Raw genomic sequence first — 25,880 nt, 5'->3', positions numbered from 1 at the left:
CCTTCATGTAGGGCTGTGGGTGATCTGCAAGCTCACAACGTATCACGGATGTGACGCATTGTGTAAGCTTTGTAGCTTTGTACACCGGAGCATAAATTAGGTATGTACTGAAGCTAGTTATGTTTTGCTACAATGTGCTGCACACATCAAAAGCTATGTGCATTCTACACCATAAAGACAGAAAATAAATGTGCTGAAATAAAACACAACAGAACATAAAAGTGGAAAAAACGTAAGATTTATTTCAAAAGCACTTTTCACAAAATGCCCTGTAAAAAAAAGGACTAATATTAAAACAACAAGGTGTCCTAAAAATAAATAAACAAAACTTTCTACAGTCCTATTCAAATAAGATTTTCTTTCCCGACGATTGGAGTGTTAGCATTGCTCTACCGCTATACATGTTCTTGACCGCTCCTCTGTGACCAACGCCGTTGCTATGGCGATCACACGGCGTCACCATGTTAAAATGCCAATTGGTCTCTATGGCAACCATGATACACCATATACATGGTAACATGCGGTTTTGGTCCATTTTAGAAGACAGGTCAATGTTAATAAACAAACACTACACTGTTTTATTTTTAACCTTCTCTCTCTCTTTCAGCATGGAAACAGGGATTTAACACAACTTCAGAAGGAACGAAGCACACAGTAGGATGCTCAGTGTTCATTTAAATGAAAACTGAGGATATTTACTATGCAACTGTAATAACTAAAAGTGTACACTGACAAAACCCCTCATTTCAACCCCTCGTCTACCTGCCCTGCTGTTCTTTAGGTTCTCTACTTGTCCTTTACTCCCTCCTTCATTTATCCCTGTGATTCTCAAAACTTTTTCATTAAAATCTTTAGTGTACAAAAAACATGTGTACACTTCAGCCTTCACAAGCATCTATAGTCTGGTTATCATCTTGTCTGTCTGTCTGTCTGTCTGTCTGTCTCCAAGTGCTCTTCTGCCAGACTGATAGCATCTCATATCTAAGCCCATCCCTTATCTGTCGGTCTGTCTGTCTGTCTGTCTGTCTGACCTTTCAACTCCCTGCCCAAGACCGCTTCACGGTCAAATCCCAAGACCATGAGAAACATGAGACACAGTGAATCTACATAAAAATGTAACATAGAAAGTAACTGCAAAAAAAACATAAGAGGTGAACAGCGATTGTCTTTTCACTGTGATTGTTAGTCCAAGACTAGACAATTAGACTCAATCTACACATCTCTGGCGGACAGTCACAGAGTACAAGAGTTCATCAGGACAAGCTGACTGATACCAGCAGCAACGACAAACTAACCATGGATTATAGGTACTGTGGAATCACCTCGCATATATGGTACATACATACTTACATCAAAATACTACAACATAAAAAGAAAAGAGAAAAAAAGAAATGTAACCATATTCCACTAGTAAAACACACACACCCACACACACACAAATACATACGTGAACGCGGACACACACGCGCGCACACAGATCTTTGACCTACAGTAAAATGTCAGTTTTACCCAAAGGGTGCTGTTCGTCTGTCTTAACATAAAACTGCACGTGGAACAACAATGTATTTTTCAGAACATCCCACAATAAATTGCTCGCTCACTATTATAACATGTAACATGGAATCTCAAATGTTTATGGCCATGGGCCCTTGTTTAAGCAAATTTAATCTCACTGTTGCAGCGACACGAGAACTATTACCACGAAGAGAACTGAAACCAGCAGAAAAACACCTGACACTCAGTATGGGTCCCAAAGAATCACTTAAGAGCAATTTACATGCAGTTTGGCCATACTGTACGTATCAGCACCTGCACAAAACATCAAAGCCTATGAGTGTGTATGTTACCGCATGGGTATAGCAGTAGTTTCTCCTCTCTGTAATTCAATACAGCTTAAACCCAATGTCAGATCCCTATCAACACTGCTCCTCTAAGCCATAATATGAATGTGGGCCCTGAATTACACAACAAATGAGACAGCCAAGAATCAGTATACTGCAAGTCCCATGCGCTGCCTTATAGAACATGTAAAATCAAGTTTAAAGTAAATGCAGGAGTTTTTTTTTAAGGAGAACGGCAACCCCCTTTTCAACACAAATCTGGACCTTGTTAACAAAGCCAAAGAAGAGCTTTTTTGAGAATTTAAAATGAACTATGGTTCATCATGTATACGTTTAAATAGGAGATAAGGGGCGTAACTGGCAACAGCGATATTTATTTTATGCTCTACTGTGTCATTTCCAGCCAACAACATGGGAGACTCCCAGTCTTCCAGCTGTTTCAAATGAGTGGATCAGTTTACTGAGGTAAGACGTCATAGCAAGGCTACAGGTGATCAGGTACATTTGAAGGCTGTCTGACATTTTGCTTATGACGAATGACAATGACAGAGCTCAATTATACTCCAGAGGGACTCGTTTGCTAAAATACAGTAAAAAGCTTTAAAAGACATACTAGTTTCCAAAATAAAGTAACCAGCAGTACAGCTGAAGCAAACTTCACATAGGCAGTCCAGTGTTTGAGAATGCCTGATCAGCACCTTCACTCCACTGGCGCAAAGTTCAGGACAAATCCCACCTCCTGCCAGGCTTGACTGAGTTGAGGACTCTTGTGAGCTGTCAGCTTCAATTTAAGTTTTAGACCCAGTGTGTTGGGTTTACCTGTTTGCAGAGGTATCAGCAGGACAGAGAGACAGACACACTCAGTCAGTCAGTCACTCTCTCTCTCTCGCACACGCACACACACACACACACACACACACACACACACACACACACACACACACACACACACACACACACACACACACACACACACACACACACACACACACACACACACACACACACACACACACACACACACACACACACACACTCTCTCACACACTCTCTTTCACACACACAAAGGTGCTAAAGGTTCTATGTTTTAAGGAACTAAAGTAAAGATTGGGGTCAAAATACGATTGTTGGTCTTTGACCAGTTCAGCAGTTGAGTGTGTTTACAAGCACACCTAAGAGCCAAAATAGTGTATAAGTCTTGCAGTAAAAATGACTGGAGATGCTTCAAATGCTGAGATCCCTGATAAATATTTTTGAGTTGGTTAATGTTGCCTGGCAACAACAGCAGTTGGTAAACAGAATTTGGCATCCAATGAAAAAGAAACAACACACATTATATTGATGAGGTGCTAATCACAGTGTGCAACTAAGAGGTACAAAAAAATCCTCTTTATTTGACAACATTTAAAATAAATTATGCAATGACGATTGCACAACCAGGGTCAACTTGGAATCAAATCAATTAAACAAAAATGAAATGTATATTATGTCATATCAACAACAACAAAACATTTAGAAATGATCCACCCTGATCGTGCAATCATCATAAAGTCTGTTATGAGATGGCACTTTATAAGCCATCTGATGGATTATAAAGGCTCTGTACTGCTTGTTTTAATTCAATCCTCTGATCTTGAAAAAGGCTAGATAGCCGAAACATTGTCAAGTAAAGAGAAATACATATGCAGCTGGAACATGAAAAATATTTTTACCTCTTCAAACTGAATTTGGAAATCATTATTTAGGAGTAATATGTCCATGCGGTAAAAAAGTAGATCTGACACAAAAAAGGTACTTCAGACAGAAGGCTCGACATATACAGCTATTTGCTGGTAAAAAAACAAGGTTATCAGACCTTAGACACTACAAAACAAATTGGAAAGGCTGACAGAAGCAACGCTAAGTCCATTGGCCATTGACCATATTGCCACGGCAGCCAATTTTCACTTATAACATACTCTAGGGCTTTTGACGTAAGAGTAAAATGGCCGCCATGTGAAAATGGTCAATTTAAGGCACAAATAACTAAATAATACGACAGGAGCCTATTCTGCTTTAGAACCCCCCCCCCCCCCCCCCCACACACACACACACACACACACACACACACACACACACACACTCACTCACTCACTCAGGTCAGTGGACACAAAAATCATTCCTTATCATCAACTGGATGTCAGGGTTAGTGACAGTAAAAGTAGTAAACTCACAACAGATAAAAATCTAAAAAGGAAATTACTGATAAAGAACCAAATTGTTGATGACACTGTAGCTTGTAACATCAGATCATCTTTCTCTGAAGTGTGTGTGTGTGTGTGTGTGTGTGTGTGTGTGTGTGTGTGTGTGTGTGTGTGTGTGTGTGTGTGTGTGTGTGTGTGTGTGTGTGTGTGTGTGTGTGTGTGTGTGTGTGTGTGTGTGCACGTGTGTAAAACAGTCTAGCAGCATGACTCTCGTTCAGGCAATCCCACATATGGTATCAGACTGAGAGTGTGCGTGTGTGTGCATGTGTGTGTGTGCATGCGTGTGTGTGCGTGTGCGTGTGTGTGTGTGTGTGTGTGTGTGTGTGTGTGTGTGTGTGTGTGTGTGTGTGTGTGTGTGTGTGTGTGCGTATTTTGAGAATGGGGGGAGGTCATCAGGCAGCAGTGACTCCAAGGGTACAGTAACTGGTGGTGCAATCTGATTGGTCACTGGCGGTAATAAGGGTGTGGCCTCTTTATGCCTCCTGAGGCACCACTTCCATCACCTTCTGGAACATCGCCGTGGTTGAAACTATAGAAAGATAAGGACACACACACAAATGAATCACTTAAAACCTCTTTACTTAGTTAACTGGACATGAGTTGCCTCCATACTTGGTGGGCTTTTTTTCCATCTACGCCAAATCTCTCTACCAAAAATAGCCAATCTACAAGCTCACAACGTGTTGCAATGCGACGCCTTGTGAGCTTGCAGATCTGCTATTTTTGGCAAACGTTCCCCCCAGAATAGGGATGCTGGGGTTCAAGTGGTTAAACTAATAACATTTCAAATTAAGCAGCACATCTTACACTTGCTCATCACACATACTGTGCATGCACACAAACATGTAAAACACAATAGGCTCTGTGCATAAGTGTAGTCCTGGGTTTCCCGGAGGTGGCATACTCGCTTCCCGTTCAGTTTCCCATAGCTTCGCTAGACCGGTGTGCCAGTAGATTTCAACTGGTAACATAGTTGTTTCTGGCATGTCTGAGTAAAGCTATGGGAAACCGAGGTGGAAAAGGAAAAGGATATGCCACCTTTGTGAAACCCGGGAAAAAATGTATGCACAGAGCCTAATGAAGTCTGCACACCGTCGGCCACTGAGTGTAGGCATTGCATGCCCCACTTATCTGTATGTACAGTATATATTATATATTATATCTTAACTTAATGTATATGCAGGGTAAATCTGGTACAGTATTTTCGCTATTGTTGAATTCAAAGTTTGGCAAATCTTTAAAACAAATGCTAATTTCAAAATTAGCCAGGATAAGCAACATTATTATTATTAATTTGTAAAATTGTAATATCAAACATGAAGATCAAACATAAATCAGCCTACGGTCTACCTATCCTATTTCCATTTTCCTAAAAAAATGAATGACCAGAGGGGGGTACCAAAAGCAGAGGCATGGACCCACCCCCCTCCCCCCAGCAAATCAAACCTTGCGTATATACACATAAACACACACATACAGACATAGTGGGTGTACTCACATAGAAGTTTCAGGAGCCACTTGGGTTTGGTCTGCCACCAGACGCCAAAGAAATAGACAGGAACTCCCGTGGCGATGATCAGGAAGCCGATGGCACACTCCACTGGAGTTTTCCAGATGGACACGACGATGAGGAAGAGACAAGCCAGCACAAAACTTATTGGCAACAAGATGTTCACCTGGAGAGAGGAAATAGCAGGATGACTCTACAGTTCATGGTAGGTGTGCAACAGTCAATCAAACTAATCCCCGTTTTGGGCATTTAAAAACAATTAAAAATTGTGAAAATAGCTGATCTACACAAAGCGTAGGCTATTTCCTAACTTTTTGCATGACAATGTTGTGCGACAAATAACACTTCAGTGCTTAGTGCAATGAAAAAAGAATTGCGAATGTAACTTTGAGAAAGCGTTAAGGCGCCAATAGTTTAAGTGTTATTATGCAATTCTCACACTGTGATATGAACAGGATCCAATGGCTTGCTTGACAATCGACCAAACGTCAGTAGGTTTTGGGAAATGGCCAGCAGTAATGTCAAATGTGCCATGAGTCACATTCTATGAGCTAAACATGCAAGACCACTGGTAGGCCTATGGTCCCTTAAAACCTGTTCAAAAGCAGGGAAGAGTGACTGAGAAAGAGTAACAAAGTAAAAAGACAGAATCTGACAGTGCTTCCACTGTACTACCTCTCTCAAACGCACACACACTCGCACGCAAGCGCACACAGAATTGTGCACTATCTGGCCAGTATCTGGCCTCTTTCACTTCACTGCCTGGCCACATAGTCCATCCCTAATCAACACACATCGCCATGCCAACAGGAAGAGTGGTCACTGGGTTCCCTTTTGAGTTAGGAGGCGAGGTACGCGCAAACCAGCACACGTAGGACGACACGTTACTGTAGGGCGCACACACATACATGCACGCGTGCACATACACACACAACTCACAAACACAGTTCAAAGTGTCACAAATGCACAATGGCCCTCTGTGTTGTTAGGCAGGCCTGCGGAAACTGGTCTGCCTTTCCACTTGTGCACATGAGCATGCACACGCACGCACACACACACACACACACACACACACACACACACACACACACACACACACACACACACACACACACACACACACACACACACACACACACACACACACACACACACACACACACACACACACACACACACACACACAGACACACACACACACACCAGTGCCCTCCAGTCCTCATCACTGCCTGATGACCATCCAGCTTTTCTCCTGTACTTTTATCTCTCCTCTGTCTCCATTCATCTCCACTGAATGGTGCTTTGTTGGTTGGCGTGAGACAGCACACAACTTCACAACCTAGCTTCAATTTGAGTAAAGCCAGATTTATGCTTCAGTAAGAAAGTGCTGTGTGACATGCTGTTTGACAAGAATAGCGTATCTTTAAATTAAACAATTGTAGACGAGACGCACTGATTAAGAGTCAAGCGGTATGATATCGATTATTAGTAATCTGACCGATATTTGGAGCCAATATTAATTTGTGGAAATATAAACTTTTTCTCAAACTTCCTTTAAATAAAAATTATCTGTACAACTTTTTCTGTCAGGAAGCGGTATTATATGACTAAATTAACTTCAAAACCTACTGACAGAAATACTGTACTAAGAGCCAGTAGTTTTCACCATGTTCCTCTGAAGCTATGTGGGTTATCCAGATGAGTGCATATTGTGTCTTCCATACCAGTGGTTCCCAAACTGGAGGTCCCCAAATTATTTTGGGGGGTCCCCAGATGATTAACTTAATGTGCAACATTGTTTTCTCACTCAACAGTAAACAAACCAAAATGTGTATGGGTATCTGCACATTTCTGAAGTGACAATTGAAGGAAAATAAGAATAATGGTCAACATTGTCAAATATTACCTAAGAAAGAGCCAAAAAATATGTATTTTGATCTACAAGCTCTGCGAGGCGTTGTGAGCTTGTAGATTGGCTATTTTCACAATATTTATCTGTGGAAACAAGTCAACTAAAATGTAATGCCTCAATTCCTACAATTCCATGTGCTTGTCATGGTGGGGTCCCCATTTCAAATATGATTATTTTCAAAGACCTGCTCTCTTTTCTTGCAAAAGAGACACACTTTCACGTTACTCCATAGATCAGCATCAGTTATTATTCACAGAGTCTGAGTGCTGTCTTTTCTAGCCTGGTTCCAGACGAATCTGCCTTTGCAAAATTGCCTTGCACTTTAGCCCTCGGCAGATTAGGTCTGGCCCCCCTCAATAGAGATTTCATTTCTCTCCCTCCGAAGTCGTGAGGGACCAATCAGGGCCCAGTATCCAAATGTGGGCGGGCTTATCACTTTTTTTGTATCTTTTTGTAACCGCCCCTTGGAAAAAAATCTATCGCTGAGAGGGACCAGACTAATATCCACGCAGTGTGTCGTGTGATATTGTCTGGCCACGCGAGGCTATGTCTTTTCATCAAGTCAGACATCCATGTTAAACAATACTAACAATAAAAAAAGATTTTAAAAAATTGTATTACTAGAAACAGGACTTCAATCATGTCAACATTTTCAATATGTCCACTTTTCCATTATCTACTGTACATAAATGACAATTGTACTGCCTCCTCTGACTTTGATTGGCTGATCTGTGGAGTCTGGCTCACCTTGATTGGCCGCTCCAGCTCAGGCTTTTTGTACCGTAGCCACATCATACCAATGATCGCCATGGCGATACAGAGCCAGTTGAAGAAGCTGAAGAAGTTGATGACGGAGAAGATGTCATTGGAGAAGGCATAGAGCAATGTCATCAAGCACTGGAGAGGCAAATAGGGAGAGATAGAGAGATGGAGGAATAGAGAGATGATGGAAACGGTGGATAGAGAGACAGAAACAGAAGGTGGATGAAAGAGATGAAGAGACAGACATTAGTAATCGGATCGATCCATGTGTATAAAAGTCTCAAACAATACTGTAATTCCTCCCTCAGATACTCTTACAACGATGTCAGATGTTAAATATACTCCAGCTGTTTTCTTTTTACTGTATACATTTAGAGTAGCAAATTCATTTTACCCCCTTTTCTCACAATAATATGCCCATTAATTCCTCACACTGCATGCAACTGCTGTCCTACCCTACTTGCTCATCTGCCAGTGAGCCCCCACCGGGAGGACGTAGCGGCTCTGTCCTACCCCAAACATTGCACGCCATCAGGCGCCGTCGGAGTATGCGCAGTGACAAACATCATCCTCTCCGCATGGCTTCCTTCCCCCGAAAACAGGGGCCAATTGTGTTCATAAACACTGGGCCAAGCTGGAAGCACTGCGGCGAATTCTAACCCCTAGACTCTGTGGTGGTGGGCAGGTAGTTTTAGTTTACCCCTGCGCCACCGGAGCACCCTCAGCAGTTTCCTCCAGCATATACAGGTTGACTTGCATAACTTGCTTCAGTGGCTACCTCACTACATTCCCCAGAATAAGAATCAAGAGGGGTTTCTTTTTCACTCACTCATACAGGTACAAGCAGCAAACTGTTGGTGGGACTGGGCTAACACAAAAATAAAATACTTACAATTGAATAATAATCATAATAATAATAATAATAATAATGGATGTAATGAAGAAAATAATAAAGAAGACAAAACACCAGGAAACAAGAACACATACTGTGAATATGAGTGATGGGAGGGGTGTGAGCAGTGTGGGGTGGATCATCGACAGCAGACTGGGCAGGTGACCCTCTCTGGAGCCAACGAAAAACAACCTGATAGAGACAGAGGGAAGGACAGACACCATTTTCAAAGAGCATGTACTTGAAGACATGCATACTGCAATGACATTGCAGTGGTGTGTGTGTGTGTGTGTGTGTGTGTGTGTGTGTGTGTGTGTGTGTGTGTGTGTGTGTGTGTGTGTGTGTGTGTGTGTGTGTGTGTGTGTGTGTGTGTGTGTGTGTGTGTGCACACGTGCGTGCGTGTGTGTGTGTGTGTGTGTGTGTGTGTGTGTGTGCGTGTGTGTGTGTGTGTGTGTGTGTGTGTGTTACCTGGAAGAGGTGAACAGAGAACCATTGACAGATCCAAAACAGGATAGTCCTACAAACACTGGGATGATCCATGACATTGGACCCAGGTGGTAATCCCCAAAGTCCTGCAGGACAACGCACACACACACACACACACACACTAGTCAACTCAAGTGATGCAACATGTTTTACACTGGGAGGCTCTAACTGAGTCTACTTCTTTTTTCCCTCAACACCAAATCTCTTGAAGTTTTCCAGACAGCCGAATCGGCCAAGTTGTTAAGAGGCCTTAACAGAGTTACTCCATTGACATTAAGGGTTGGGCAACAGATAAGAAACAACTTATGATATTTACTGTACAGTTTAAAAAAAAAAATCATATGGCTTAAAATGATAAATGTTCTCCTTAAAGATAGGGAAAAGTTCTCCTTACAGTAAGTGCTGAAAAAGCAGGGTATGAATAATGATGACATCGAGTACATGACAATATTGGCCTATAAATGTGTAGCACTCAAAACCAGCTATATTTGCAATGGTCTGGAAGACCCTCGAATGTTCATGGTGAAATTAAATGGATATTGATGAGTGTCTCTATATGTATTTATGGGGAGCTTGGGTGAGCTTGCGTGAGCTTGCCAGGGTGGACTTCCTCCACTCCTGACATCGCAGCCTTGACAAAGTAAACATTATTTTCACGAGCATGGGAAATGTTGGGGTGGATGGAAATATAGGTGGGTGGACATATAGGTACTGTTTTTTCCCCCACATTATTTAACAGCATTTAAAATCATCTGTTGCCCTACCTTTAACAAGGCACATGTAGCTACCTCCAAAAGCACTTTCATCGACTATTCAATGAAGTTTCACAGCAGCTACTGTATGACAATTCCAACCTCTTAATTTGTACTGCTTGACAACACTGCTTGTTTAGCTCACAGAAGTGAAAGCTGAGTCATTGCATGATTAGAATAATCCCTGCATCATATACATAGACTTTGATGTGGTCTAACGACTTTAGGACTCGGTGTAGCACCTGTCAAGTTAGTTTGTGTTTGCAGACTAAAATGTGGGGTTCAGCGTGCCGTAATGTGTGCTCACCACAACTACGGCTAGGCTCTGCGTTTAGGTGCCAGGGCTCAGGGAGTATTTAGGCTCTCTAGAGGCCATGGTATGTCTCTTTGTTATTATCAAGGGACTGGTGCGCTGTGTTTACTTTGTAGAGTGTACTCACCACAGCAACAGCTTTAGAATTCAGCAATTCTTCTGGGGTGAGGGTGGTGAAATAGGCCAGGTTGGTAAGGACATATACTACTGTTACAATGGGGAGGGAGATGATGATGGCACGAGGAAGGTTCCTGAGAGGAAGAAAAGAGAGATAGAGAGATGCACACAGAGGCAGACATACAGTAGAGTGGGTGAGATGATGTTTATTTAAGCTTAGTAACCTACACAATGATAATGTTAGAGTTCACTTTTACAGCTTTACTCGTCTCTGGAAAACCAATTACTCATTAGCTCTACTGGAAATTACAGACATTAAACGGTCAAAATCCTGTTCTAACATTACTTACTTGTAAGGCTCAATCATTTCCTCCGTGACAAAGTTCAGATAGTTCCTGGAATCACAATGAGACAAGATTTAGCACTCAGTACAATAGGAAAAAGTAAAGAAACCGTATAAACAAACTTCAAAATCAATCAATCAATCAATCAGTGTCTGCTGAAGTGTCAGAATGACCCTGTGGTTAGACCAGGTGACAGGGTTGATCTATGTTTGAACGTGAGCCCTGATGCATGTATAAATGATGAGAGCCCTGATCAGCAGATCAAAAACGATATTATTTAAGGATATTTAAGGCTTCATTTGATTAATCTGAACAATATTGAAGTGTAAGCATGCTGTATGGTGGGTTGTTGCCATCAGAACATGCATTTGCTGAGTGTCCTCACCAGCCACCATAGGCAAATAGACCGCTGTAGAGGGCCAGACCAATGTTGCCAAAGTCATAGTTTGAACCCTTGAAGGAATTCTCTGGAAGGAGATCCGGTGTATCACCTATTAGAAGGGGGGGGGGGGGGGGGGAGAGAGAGAGAGAGAGAGAGAGAGATTGTTCAAGTTTTATAAGTCCCCATCTGGCATATGCATCAATATTTGTCTCAACCTGTTCAGGATCAATGTAGAACACTCAATCAAACAACGGTGTGTACGCACACACACAAAATGTCTCTGGGGGAAAACAAACAGATTAAATCCGTCCCAGGACGTGCCTCTGTAAGAAGCTGTGATATTAAAAAGGAGCTAGACAGAGAGGGCCAATAACTAGCCCAGACTGTAGAAATACCATGGAAATCTGCCTGAGCCCTGGATCAACCAGCACACAGACACACAGACAAAGGCAAGACTCTAGAGGAGCAGAGTGACAGGGGAATAACAATGAAAACAACAATGTTTCCGACCGCTATGTCCATATATGGGACAGACTGGCTGCAAACTTGACGAGGACCTGATCAGGTCTGATCAGCGGATCCGCAAATCCCCATATATGAAGTACGCAGACGTCATCAATATGACGTCATAGATGGGCTTGACTCCATATTTGGGCATGCCTGACACGGAACTCCATATATGGGCATATAAGGGACTCAGACAGACCTTGCATTGCAACACGTTCTGAGCTTGTAAATTGGCTAATTTAAATAAAACGATGTAGGGTTTCATAATGTATTTTTGTATGTTCGGGTCCCGGGGTGACCCCACATCTTTTGGGTCTCCAGCTGACAAGTTTGGGAACCGCTGTTCGAGATGGCTGACCCCTCTGAGAGTTGCAAGAGACAAAGGGCCTCAGAGGGTTGACACATGCTGCGTCCACCTGCCTGATCTGAGGTTCTGGTCAGGCAACAGGAAGGAAGGTTCTTAGATAAGGACCTGTGATCAAGTGGGGGGGGGTCCATTGGGATGTGTGCTGCATTCCTGACGTAGCTGCTCCCCCACAACACACAACACGCACGAGCACAGCCGCATATACACGCGCACGCACACACCCTTGCATTCTCAGACTCAAAGACGGTTGCTAAATCAACAGCTCTGGGATGTGTTGGTACTGGGAGGGTCACCGATTAGCCACAAGCCACCCCGAAAGCGTGGGAAACGCCCGAATCAACACTGCACTTCTCTCGCCCGTCTGTCTCTCACACTGCCTGTCTGTCTTTCACAGAGGGTGTGCTATATATACTAGGCTAGCCCCTCAACACCCCACTTAGCTGATCTCTCTTTTACTGTATGTCTCTGTAAAATGCCGTCCTAACGAGACAGAGAGACAGGCGAGGCAGACAACCACATTATCTCCCTTTATATCTTTCATTTACTCACTACTCTGGCATGCTCTGGCCTACATACCAGCTTACTAGGGGAGCTGCACTGGGGGTCTGTAGGATTTTAAAAATGTATGTCTCTTTTACCATTGCTCCAGAACATTTTCAAAGGTGGGACCCAGGCCCAGACAACAAATTTCCTTTGACATTCCTTACTTTTTAGGGGCTTTTAGAGCTAAAAAAAAGTTGAGAACCCTTGCACGCACCAGAACTCATGTGACCGTCACCCCTCCACACACACACACACACACACACACACGGCCAAAATGACTCCACGCCACGCATAAATACATCCCTACCTCCCACATCTCTTCTTCCCCTCCCCAGCACCATATTTGGCCCCCTAGTGCCTCCCGGTGCTGTCCTTCTCAGTAGCTGAGCTTGAATATTTCTCAAACTATTTTTCTTTTAGTTGATTGTAGATCTCATTGATGAAACTGTATGAGTTTAAGCTTTAGACTCATATGACTGAACGTCTGCTTAAACTTCTAATGTTGCACTCTGAATCTATTCAAATAAAAAGTAAAGTGGCAAAGTCGAGGGTGGCGATTGAAGGACAGGATGCTGTGGACTCTTATCTCTTATCTTTCTATGCATCAAATTGCCCTGGGCAAGTCTACTCAGATCAACTGATCGTGATAACAGTGCCAGGCATTTGAAAGCACACACATACACACACACACCTCTACCCACATTGTGTTCACACGCTCAGGTAATTACATGTTGAATGAATGTTGATAAACTTGTAAGTATTGCATAATAATTCCATCTTTGAAATACTTGAAACACTTATTTTATTTATTTACTTTTTTCTTAGATATTGAATCTTCAGGGATTTAATTCCCTGCACCACAACCGAGACAAAGCAAGTGGCGTGTGCACTGTGCGTGTTGCCTCTACTTACTGTATGTTGTTTGTTTTCATGCCAACAGAGATGGCTGCTACAGCCAATGAGATGAGAGGTGGCAGGCATATAGCCAATCAAAAGCCCCCTAGATGAGTTAGATGACAGACTGTGCGCCACGTGGCAGTGGTGTTCTTCTAAGCCACAGTAATCTGGAGTATCACATATAAACAACTATTAGACTCACTGAACTTCCACTCTACTAAAAAGAGGACTGCTTTTAAGGATTTAAGTACACCCAAACTAAAGACAATGAACACAGGGTGCCCTGTTACTGTTATTAGGATACTGATTAGTTGACATAACTCTTCATTGTCCTGCTCGAGAGCTAAATAAATATCAGATTCACTGTGCATTGTATTCGCCTAAGACACTGGCTTTATGTGCATTACAGCAGAGTACACGAAAGGCAGATCAGATTGGGGGTACTTAGTTCACTCAAGTAAAACATGAGGACTAGTTGACAACATTTATGCTTCACTAACGGCAATTAGGCACACTGACAGAAGTGAGCTGGGGGGTTTAAAGACTACAGATTATATGGAGTAAGCTAAAAAAATAATAAAAAAAACTAGAGAAGTTATCAGGACATAGGTCAAGTGATTACTGATCCATTTTGTCCATTTTAGACAGCATTTAACCTGTTTAGAGACAGGAATTAGACAGTGGCTGTGTGTAAGGATAAGGACTTGTTTGTGTGTTTGCTGCACCTTGCTTTAAATAAATCATTGAGATATTCTGTTACAACCAGAGAGATAGGTGGCGTATTAGCACGAATGACACGAGAGAGAGAGAGAGACAGAGAGAGAGAGAGAGAGAGAGAGACAGAGAGAGAGAAAGAGAGAGAGAGAGACTCAAAGATGATTGGACCCACGTAGGTTCAGAGAGGGCGAGGGCCTACTTTAAAAGGTGATCAATCCCTGTCAGCTCTCAGCCTCCAGACGCTGTCGGCAGCCAGGCTTCAGATTGAGAAAGCAGGATTATTATTGGTGCTAATCAGATTACACCGGTCTCTAATCTGAGCCGCTAACAGAGCCAACAGCTCAACCCAATTGTACTGGATGTCAACGGACCTAATGTACAACACAGACCTCTCGAGTATTCTGAGCGTGCCCACAGTCGTGTATTTTCAAAGCATGTTTATTTGAATGATCAATCAATCGATTGTGTTGCGGCTTGGATCAAAACTAATTTTTCAATGGTTTAAAGAAGAAAAATGTTTTTTTTTTATCATATTTCTCTTTATATCAATGCTATATTATCATTCAAAACGTAGTGTTTTGCCAATCATTTAGGTGCCCCCTTGCAATATCCTCATGGCCCACAGGTTGAGAAACAGTGTGTTAAGTGAAACACTAGTTTAAGACATAGGACACTAAACGGCTGAGAGATGCCGAGGGTGTGACTGTGAGCATATGGTTATTATCTCTGTTGGCCACAGATAGGTGGGACGTCTGGCCCAGAGCTACAGAACTCACTGCAGGATCACAGTTAAGCAGTAAAGTTACTGTTGGTGGAGGGCTGTGCATAGCGATTTACATGAAGACTTAAAATAGCCCACAGCAATCTCTGCGAACCAACATGACGCTACACAAATGATATACTGCATTTTCCATTTCTCCTTTTAGGTGGTGTATGGTTAGCGATGTTGCCAGATTTTGCGAGAGAAATAAGCAACCAGGTCGATGAAAACAAGCCCATGTGGAATCTTTTTAAAACATTTTAACAACACAAATCTGGTACGGGGGTCCCTGGCACAGAATATTTTCAATACATTCATTTGGGGGGTCCTTGGCATGAAAATGGTTGAGAACCACTGGATTAAACAACATTAGGAAACGATATTTACAAGCAACTTCACAGAAAAACAAGCCCAAAGTCACTTATAATAAGCGGACATGGCAAAACCGATGGTTAGCTGGGTGGCATAGGAGGCCTGGCCTGGAACCAAACGCAGGATACACTACAAAGCTGGCTATACCACGTGTGTACCAAACCACACCAGACCAGTTACAGCAAAACTACACAGTTGTTTCAAATTACAGGCAAACAGGAAGCAATTTATCATGTGACATCATGCATATAGTATACTGTATGTTCCATACAACATGTACTACTAAATTGCTTTATGGAACTTTCAAATGATTACCGGGGATACAAGCATGAAGTTAATGTACACTCATTACCAACATCATCATCCCCATGTCAACTTCTTCTAAAAGTACACAAAATGAGTCAAATCTAACCAAAATGTTGATAGAACTCCCCCTCACCAATGGGGCACAACGGCCACACACCAACTTCCAAGCATCAGCCTGTGAATCAGTGAATTGGTCCTGTAGTAGAGTGAATGAATAAGTTATGTGAGAATGTGGTCCACCCTAGCCATTTTTTACAAATAGCAAACATTTTTAAGTCTCATGCATAGCCAAACCAACACTGCTCACAGGATAATTGGTCTCCCACCCATCACACCCAACCTCACAGAACTAAACAATCGCGCGGACTCACAGTCGCACACATTGCAATTTCAGTAGAACAGGACACCACACTAGGGGTGCAACATTTAATAGAACCAATCAATTGAATTTATTATAAAAAATACAAAGATTACATATATTTTAGGGAAATTTTAAATGCTGATTTTTCAAAAATTGCTAAAATAGCCAATCTACAAGCTGGCATGACAGCATGACAATTGCACAACTAAGTATAAAATAGGGTTTAGCAGTTAATCAGACTAATCAAAAAAAAATCTGCGATCTCTCCTATCTCTCTGGTTGTAATTTTTCTTATATACTGTATACATCTTGACGAATCGACGCAAAACAATTACCCCAACAAATTGTTTTACTCTCTAATTGTTTCCATCCAGTTTTAGCCTCGAAGGCTTGCAGATTGTAATCAGCCTCTAGTTGAGCTAAACGTTTCGAGACTGACTTGTGAGTCTATTCATTCTCTACTTCTCCTACTGGAGTCCACCTCCAGCTCCAAACAATCCCAGTCAGTGTTGGTGGGTCTTGTCACCCACCAGTAAGCCAGTGTGAGACCCTAACCTCTGACCTCAACACAAACGGTGAGTTGGTGCTTACCGCCCTACAACTTTGCTTGCTCCCTGGATCAGCCCACTTGGGGTCACATGATTATCAGTAATCTCTTTAGCAAAAATGTGCCTTTTGTGATTACAGTTAACTTTGGTCAAAAATAAATAGATAAATACAAAATACAAAATCATTTAACATTTCAACCTTATATTTGAACTGAAATATTCAGGCTGGGACATGCACAAAGGGACACTTTGTCGATAAGTCCATTCTTACCCATCATATCACTTTGCCGAGCACCAGCAACATGGTACGAGTTTATCATTTTTTTTTGCAGATGTTCAAGCATCACCGAAGACTGTTTCAGAATGTGACTGATGGCCAGAATGTTGATGGTCAAAGCAATGGTCAAAGGGCAAGGGTTAAAGGGACAAAGATAGGGTCAGAGCTCCAGACAGAGACAACACACATAGATGTGAGTGTCAGACAGGTTACTGGTCTGGTCACCAGCCTGATTGGTTGCACATCATGTATTGCACCAAAAATAGCAGATCTACAAGCTCACAATACTATTTCGAACACATTGTGAGCTTGTAGATCGGCTATTTTCAGTGTGAGACTCCAGCACACAATTGGAGTCTCAGGCGTTACTCTCTATAATCGCACCTCAGTCTAGGCCAGTGGTTCCCAAATGGTCTGCCGAGGCATACTGGTACTATTTTGGCTATTTTTGAACATTTCTTAAAGTACGTAATAGGGCTTAACTTAAGTGGTTAAACTTTTGAGTAAATAAAAATAAACGTTGAACATTAAAATAAACAGGTGTTGTAGAGGCTATATTGAATACAGGCATGCCTTGAGATTTTGACTTGCCTTTTGGTGTGCCAGTCTTGAGCACAAAAGGTTTGAAAACCACTGCTCTAGTCTAGTGATGTCTGTCAGTAACCTACCGTAAATGCTTCACTATGAGGAAACCTTCAATTGGACATTTTCTAAACAAAATAAAACAATTATTCACTAATAATACCCTAACAATGGTATTGTAATCTAGAGCTAGAGCAGGCTTTTTTAAAGCCACTAACATGTATGCCTTCTTTGTGCTGTTGAAGCGACCAAATTCTACAAAGGAATTTGGTGAGGCATTTTAATCTTGTCACAACCAAACTTTAGATACTGAATGAGATTTTTTTATAAAGTATAAATATGGCTTTAGCCTTTAGGCCGCTCGCTCTTCTTCTGAAAAATATGGCAACGGACAACCTCTGTGTAGACAGGAAGGAACAGCCATAGGAACACAGCAGGTCTTGGCACACAGACAGACACAGACAGGCACACACACACACACACACACACACACACACACACACACACACACACACACACACACACACACACACACACACACACACACACACACACACACACACACACACACACACACACACACACACACACACACACACACACACACACACACACACACACACACACACACACACACACACACACACACACACCAGGGGGGAGTATAAGCCTTTGAAGACCCAGTGTTACCTGGTTAACATGGAGTTTTATTTCCTGTAGTTTTTTTCTCTACGGAGCAGAAGGTCACTGTGTCACCTAACTGCAGATCACAGCTGCTACAAGCATCCGTTTAATTTCTGAGACATAAACCCATTCAACCCAGAATTCCAGGCTGAGACAACTTTCGATGAGTGAACGTGCTGACACAGGACCAGTACTCTAGAACAGCGGTCCCCTACTACAGGCCACAGACCGCTAAAGGTCTGGTTCGCACGGAAACAATTTGTTTTGTTTGTGTGGATGTTGCGTGTGTGGACATTCAAGTTACAAGAGGTCAAGTTCAAGTGCCACGAGGTCAGGTAAGTTCCACGCAAGAGTTTTCCCGGTTCCATTGGAACACCAATAATTGTAAATGATTTTGGCATTACTTTTCAAATTACTGAAATCATTACTGTAGATTGTTGAAAATACCAACGTACTAACTAATATGTAATCATCTCTGAATGCTTGCTATAGAATCCTCTCTAGACTTTATAATGGTCTGACTTCAGGAAATAAAAGTACACAATACATTGCATATTAAGGAAAGGTGGGAAAGGGAGGGTAACTTTCCTATTGTATAAACAACAATGGGAGACTACCTGCTACTACATCCCGAGCCTGTGTTTATTCTGGGCTGGAGAAATGAAAAACCTATAACAAGGTTTTTCATCTCTCCAGCCCAGAATAAACACAGGCTCGGGATGTTGGAGACAGTGTGGATCAGATAATGCTAATCATTTTCATATATTTTGGGGTTGCCCTCCAATTTCTTCATTTTGACAGGGTGTTCACAAGTGTATGGAGGATATTTCAAATATAGATATACCATTCACATTTGAAACACTATACTTTAAAGTATAAAGTATAAAAGTATAAAGATTAGGAATGTAGTGCACGCAAAGATAGGTTTAGAAGGTTAGGTTTACTAGAGATACTAGTGGTGGCAATTAAGAAAAGTATTAAAAGAAAATGGCTAAACCCAGAGAGATACCAACCGTGGATGAATGGATGGAAAAAATATATGAAATCTTGGTAATGGAGAGGTTGACATTCTCCCTGAGGCTTCAAAAAGAGAAGTTTTCCAAATATTGGACATTTTTGATTGAGTATGTGACCCCATTGAGACCATATCATTTAGTCTGAATGTTAATTGGATAGGAAGTGCCCACTGTCACGTTTGTGTATTGTTTGGTTTGCAGTGCATTTGCACACCAACATGCACACCAATTGTGCATATTGTAAGAAATGGGGATATTGTATGTGCAAGGAAAATGATGGACCAGAGGAAACAATAAGGACTTCCAAAGAGAGACTGAAAAAGTGACAATTATTCAAGGATTTAGAATTGTGGACTGTATGGAAAAGCAAAGCACTGAAATGTAAACATCTTTCTGTAATGCCAATTCCCTAATAAAAATGGGAATTACAAAAAAACTAAAACATTTCTGAATGGGAATGAAAAGCAAATACAAATAAGAGGAAGAGAATAGAGGATCTCTTTATTTGTAACTTGTGCTTTTCTTAAAACCCATTAAGACCTGAGGCCTACAAATGCCTTCTAAATCAGTAGTTATCACACTTTCAAGATGTTTCAAAAATGTAAAGAAATAGCTGACGTACAAGCTTGCAGCGCTGCACGAAGTGACACACTGTGAGCTTGCAGATCTGCTATTTTTGAATACCCACGGCTAAAAGCTAAAATCACACAGATGCTTTCCCGGTTTTAATGGGTTTAAATTTGGCCAGTCGCATTTGTCTGTCTGTCTATTTGTCTGTCTGTCTGTCTGTCTGTCAGACAAACATGGACCAACACAACTAGGTCCAATTACATACCGGGTTTAGCTTTGCTCTTCCTTCTGCTTCCAGTACAGTATACAGTACCTTCATTGAACCAAAAGTACTTAAGACGGTGTGCCTCAATTTGTACATCGACCATTTCATTCAGTAAATGTGCATACACTCATGTGCTTCTCTCGTTCTTTGTGCACCTACCATCTCTTGAAGCTAATGAACGGATTTACCAAAGAATAGAGCATTTCATTTGGGTCCTTGTGAAATGTTGCTGTCCCGCCTCCCTGTCTCTGGCTAAACTTTAATGATGGTTAGGCTGGATTCCAGGTACTAACCAAGGTAATCCACTCAATTCACTTCTCTGAATCAATAAAGAAAAGAGACTTGGTTGTGATAAGGTTGAGCCAGGATGAGCTTACAATGCAAGATTTTGATTAGATTTACCTACTTAGGCGGTGAACCCTAATTTAAGGTGACTAGGTTTGGTTTGTGTTTTTGTGGCGGTGCTACTGCTTATATAAATGGATATAAATGGTTCTTCATGAGTTAATTGAGTCTTATTTTGATTGACTTTGCATCAAATAAGAACCTAAAATAAATAAACAAACAAACAAATTGAAAACATCCGGCCCCCCATGGCAGCTGTGTGTGTGTGAGTGTGAGTGTGTGTGTAGTGTGTTTACATGTTTTTATTGAAACCTCAATAGAGGGCTAAAATCAAATAAATAAACCTATACATTTTGAGGTGTTGACTGAATTTGTGTACAGTATGTGTGCGTGTGTGTTACCTTTGCCAATTTGGACAAAGCCAATGATGATGATGAGTCCAAGAGCCAGGAGCTTGGCAGCAGCAAAAAAGTCCTGAACTCGAGTGGCCGCCTTCACACTGTAGCAGTTTATGAAGGTCAACGTCACTGCAGACACAGAGATGTAGAAGGAGATCAGAGACAAACACTGCAACAGATTGTGGATAGTGGGGACAATCAAAAGGAAACTTTTGCAGGTATACGTACGGTAAGGCTGCTGGGAGATTTACCACACACACATGCAAATGTTTTGACAAATATCTCTTTACACTGACTCATCTGGTTACACCACAGACACTGAAACTACCTACACTTTCATGATTGGCCTCAAGGTTATACAGGAAATATGAGGAGAGACGCCTTTAACACATCCTATTCTACGGTGTACCGGTAATTGTTTTGGTTTTTCAGAGGCAATTGCACCCAAAATATAATTTATGTTGGCTACTGAAAAGAAAATAACTTTTTTGAGTGGGGGGTCCACATTTCTACGAGTACCTTTTGCCCATGTCATTTCAATGAGGTGTTCCGTTGCCCAGAGCCCTAGTTGTTTTTTTTGTGCATGTTGTTTTGGAACTGATAGGTGGCTATCAGCACACAGGGACAGGAGGAGAGCTCGCCGAAACATAAACCCATTCTTGAGGGAATAATAGGTCTCCCTCCCGCCCTCTCTTTCTTTTTCTCACACACACACACACACACACACACACACACACACACACACACACACACACACACACACACACACACACACACACACACACACACACACACACACACACACACACACACACACAATCTTGTCAAGCCGGCTCCTATCCCAGGCCCCCATTAAAAGTGATTAACTAAAGCAGCAGGTCCCTTTAAAGCTCCTAAATCAGGCTAGGGCCACAATAGAGAGACGAAACACAGCACAATGAGACTCTGTGTAAAGCGACAGAGAGAGAGAGACAGTACAGTAGAGGCCTCATCTGGGCTGGGCACACACACATACTGGCATGCCAACACAAGACCACGGGTACACTCACACACTCAAGTTCACATGCACACATTTCACGCACAAACATGTTAATTCTAGAACATGCACATGCTGAGAACACGCATGAACTGAGACACACACACATACTCACACAGTGATGCGACAACCCTAATTACAATTAGTTCACAGAAGTGGGTCAATGGAACAATAACACGTGGACTGAATACTTTAAAATCACATTAATTAATTTGCACACATAAGTTGACAGGAAAATGCCATGTTAAATGCCGGCATTTTCCCTTTAGCTGTACATTCACACTGTTGGGCTGACCTCAATGGCCTGATAAAAGATGAATGGACTGGGGAGGTGTGTGTGCGTATGCTCTCGCACGTTTTTGTAGAATTGACTCTTTGCCCTCTTAGCCCCCATGACCCTGACCAACTGGCTAGACCACCACACACACACACACGCACGCACGCACACACGGACGCACGCACGCACGCACGCACACACACACACACACAGTCATGCAATGCATAGACATACTGTACACACAACACACACAGATCTGGGTGGTCATGTCATGTGGTCCAAGTCAGAGACATACGCAGGTCTCAGTCACTCTGAGGATTAGGGAGTAGCATTGCACCACACACATTCTGGCTCAGTCCCTGAAAAGCATTTGTAGTAGGGCTGGGTCATATGTGTTACGATCATTTGAAATCAAAATAGGGAGGATTTTTGAAAATAGCATAGCTATTTACGCCACTGTTGTACAACAAAGTATAATACAGGATTAAGTGGTTAATCCTATTAATTTGTTTAGTTGATTATAAAAAGATGTATAATGTATTATAATTTTTGATTTGTCGATTCATGAAGTCGGTTATTGGTTCTAAATATCGGTTTCAATATATTTTCGGATAATTGCTCAGCCCTACACTGTAGTAAGGAATGCAGCTCCCCAGCAGAAAAAAAAACGGGTAGTGAGTTAAGGAAGTGGGAGGGCAAAAGAAAGAAACTGAGAGTGTAGGACAGAATTGGTGGGGCACACGAACACGCATCACAATATGTTGTTGTGAAAAAGGAGCCATACAAAAACACCTGCCACCTGCTGTTATTGACTAGTAGAGAAAGAGTGAGACAGATCAGGGTGCAGAATCATAATAAGAGTCATAGGGACATATCCGTAGCAACTATTAATTATTTTATCAGTGATGATAATTCTGTCAATTGCTTTTTCAATTAAGCAAATAATCAAAAAGGATATTTTTGGATAAAAAAAATATTTGAATATAGGATTTTTATCAAATTGATTAGTCCGATTAACTGTTGCACCCTACTGTATTTAAAGACATGCACAATGTCGGATTTCCTTTATTTCTGTGTATTGTATGTGTATATATATTCAACTGAATATTATCTGCCTAGAAAGAATTAATAATCTGATATACAGAAATCCCCCAATTGTTTAATAATAGACTGCCCACTCCCACAAAGCTTAAAGATGCATTGCAGTAAGTGTTTTTTTTTTTTTGTTAAAATAAGTTTTAACTGTTAAATAGCTCTATATTCTGATAGAAATCATCATTGCTATATAGTGTTTGTTCAGTAATCGGGGTTTCCCTGTCTCTCCAGCTCTTTAGTAAACAGAAAATGCATTTTCAGGTCGGTAGACCCATTGTATCCAATCAGGAGAGAGAACTCATGCAGGATAAGATATTGAGGATAAAGAACTGATTAAACAAAAAAAGTGAGCAGACAAAATTGGAACTGTAACACTGTCAAATTGAAGCTGATAAATGGGGTCTTGGCAACCCCTGAATGGATGAATGTAGGACAGTTAATGACTAAAACAATTAACAAAACAATGATTGTGTTTATATGAGAAGCTACATTTCATTTCACACAAATTTCACTCGCAAAAGAAAAAAGAACAAATTCCCTTAAAAAATAATATAACATTTTTATAATCTATTAACTATTGCAGACCTTCAACTAAGCAGGCTTAATTCTAAGGACAATACATAATTATACTACCGTATTACCGATATAATAATTTTATAATAATCCATAATGATATTATTATTCATTAGCTCAATGTTTTGTTCATTGTATGTTCTCTAGTCCAGTGGATGTCATTGATAGAGTATGGCACGTGGTGGTGATCTACCCTGAAGAGAGTTGGTGATGATGAAATAATACGGCATCTTTTCACCACTGCTTTAGACTGTGTGTGAGTCAGAGTGAGTAACACACCCTTCCTCTTTCTCTTTGAGAGCACATGTGCGCTTTACTGCGGTAAGGCAAGCTATTACCTATAGATAGTTAGTTTGTATGTTGGCCCCTCTCATCAAATATATCATTAACCTTAAGGCCAATTTGTGTGCTTGTTTCCCAAAACGATAGGAAATGAAGGATGACTAGTGGCTTCTGTAGTAGTGGCTACAACTCCGGTGTAGCCAGTGGCTCCCAAACAGTGGGTCGGGACCCATTTGTGGGTCGTGGGCACATTTTTATTGGTAGTAAGTAAATATCCCCCCCTTTTTTTTATTAAAAAAAATCTACAAGCTCAAGATCTGCTATTTTCACTAGTTTGGATCACGGAGACATTACATTTCTCTTTTGGGTCTTGAGTTAAAAAGTTTGGGAACCTCTGGGTTAAGCCACACACACACACACACACACACACACACACACACACACACACACACACACAGTGCGACTCAAACATTGCATCAGCTTGGCATGCATGGCATCATGCAATCCATCCATGCATGCATGGTTTATGCGTTCATTCAACTTACGGATGCAGAGACAGGCTACCAACTTGACTCCACTCTCCGGCGACGTGCACTCAGAGAATATGGGCTTAAGGAGGTATGTGGCGAACACGTAGGCCACGATGTACTGCGAGGACGGCCGGATGATGAGCAGCTCGATCCACAGCTTGAGGAACGCCGGCAGCGGGCCGTAGACCTCCAAGATGTACGCGTAGTCCCCGCCCGACTTGGTGATGGTGGTCCCCAACTCCGCGTAGCACAGGGCTCCTATCGTGGAGAACACGCCGCACACCGACCACACGATCAGGGACAGACCCACCGAGCCGGCTTCCTTCACCACGCCGGTCGGCGTGACGAAGATGCCCGAGCCGATGATGGTACCCACGATGATGGCGCACCCGTTGACCAGGGTGATGGTCCTCTTCAGCGTCACCCCGTCCTCTCCCCCCGCGCTGTCCTGGCTCTTTAGCCCGCTCCCTGCCGCCCCGGAGTCCCCGTTCTCCCCTCCTCCTCCTCCGCCGGCCGGGAGGAGCATCCTCTCCGTGACCTGCCGGTCTTCCTCCCGGTCCACCGAGGTGTTGGAGTTCCGTTTCTTTAAATTCGACATGGTCGCTGTTCTTTCCCTGTGTCTCTCACCCTTTCCTGTCCTTTCCTTTCCCCTTTCGAATAATAAAGCTTTGTAGCCTTGCTACGATTTCTGTCACTTGGTTTTCTTTCTGTCCGTGTGAGTGATGCCGGTCAGGCTGAAACACGCGGAGTACTTGGCATTGGCCGTGTTCTCTTAGGGGTCTACTCTCTGTTCTGTGTGTACAAAAGAATCGAGGAAAAGGCGTGATGATGATGACCCTCCTCCACTCGGCGTCACAACATTATAATCCGCCCCACATGGCGAGGCTTCCTTCCATCCCCACTCACACACTGGGTGGAGTTCTCTAGACCCCATCGTCCGGACGCACAAAGCACCGTGACTGGCTAGTTGGTTTAACAACGTTGAACTTGAAATGGAGTGTCTGTCAACAGCTCAATA

General features: G+C 42.2%; 1 protein-coding gene across 1 annotated transcript; it reads right to left on the bottom strand.

Moving 5' to 3' along the window:
- Nucleotides 1-220: 220 nt before the first annotated feature.
- Nucleotides 221-25,670, bottom strand: slc7a5 (solute carrier family 7 member 5). Its single transcript, XM_084060526.1, has 11 exons — nucleotides 24,878-25,670; nucleotides 21,073-21,198; nucleotides 11,558-11,663; nucleotides 11,179-11,223; nucleotides 10,839-10,962; nucleotides 9,629-9,732; nucleotides 9,256-9,352; nucleotides 8,254-8,403; nucleotides 5,583-5,760; nucleotides 3,942-4,613; nucleotides 221-3,894 (listed from the first exon to the last, which is right to left on the bottom strand). Exons 1-10 carry the CDS (start codon nucleotides 25,458-25,460, stop codon nucleotides 4,558-4,560), a joined length of 1,569 nt encoding a protein of 522 aa, XP_083916652.1. The 5' UTR covers nucleotides 25,461-25,670; the 3' UTR covers nucleotides 221-3,894; nucleotides 3,942-4,557.
- Between the last annotated feature and the right edge of the window lie 210 nt (nucleotides 25,671-25,880).

Source organism: Gymnoscopelus microlampas (genome assembly GCF_963454915.1).
Source record: "Gymnoscopelus microlampas genome assembly, chromosome: 6".
NCBI classification, from domain to species: domain Eukaryota; kingdom Metazoa; phylum Chordata; class Actinopteri; order Myctophiformes; family Myctophidae; genus Gymnoscopelus; species Gymnoscopelus microlampas.
This window is presented reverse-complemented; position numbering and strand designations above follow the sequence as displayed.

Bases quoted from the DNA above. Each gene is read 5' to 3' on its own strand.
- slc7a5 (XM_084060526.1), bottom strand. From the start codon at position 25,460: ATGTCGAATTTAAAGAAACGGAACTCCAACACCTCGGTGGACCGGGAG. The intron at 11,664-21,072 runs GTAACACACACG...CCCTTCTAATAG, and splicing joins CTTTGTCCAAATTGGCAAAG to GTGATACACCGGATCTCCTT. The intron at 8,404-9,255 runs GTATGTGTTCTT...TTGCCTCTCCAG, and splicing joins TCCCATCACTCATATTCACA to TGCTTGATGACATTGCTCTA.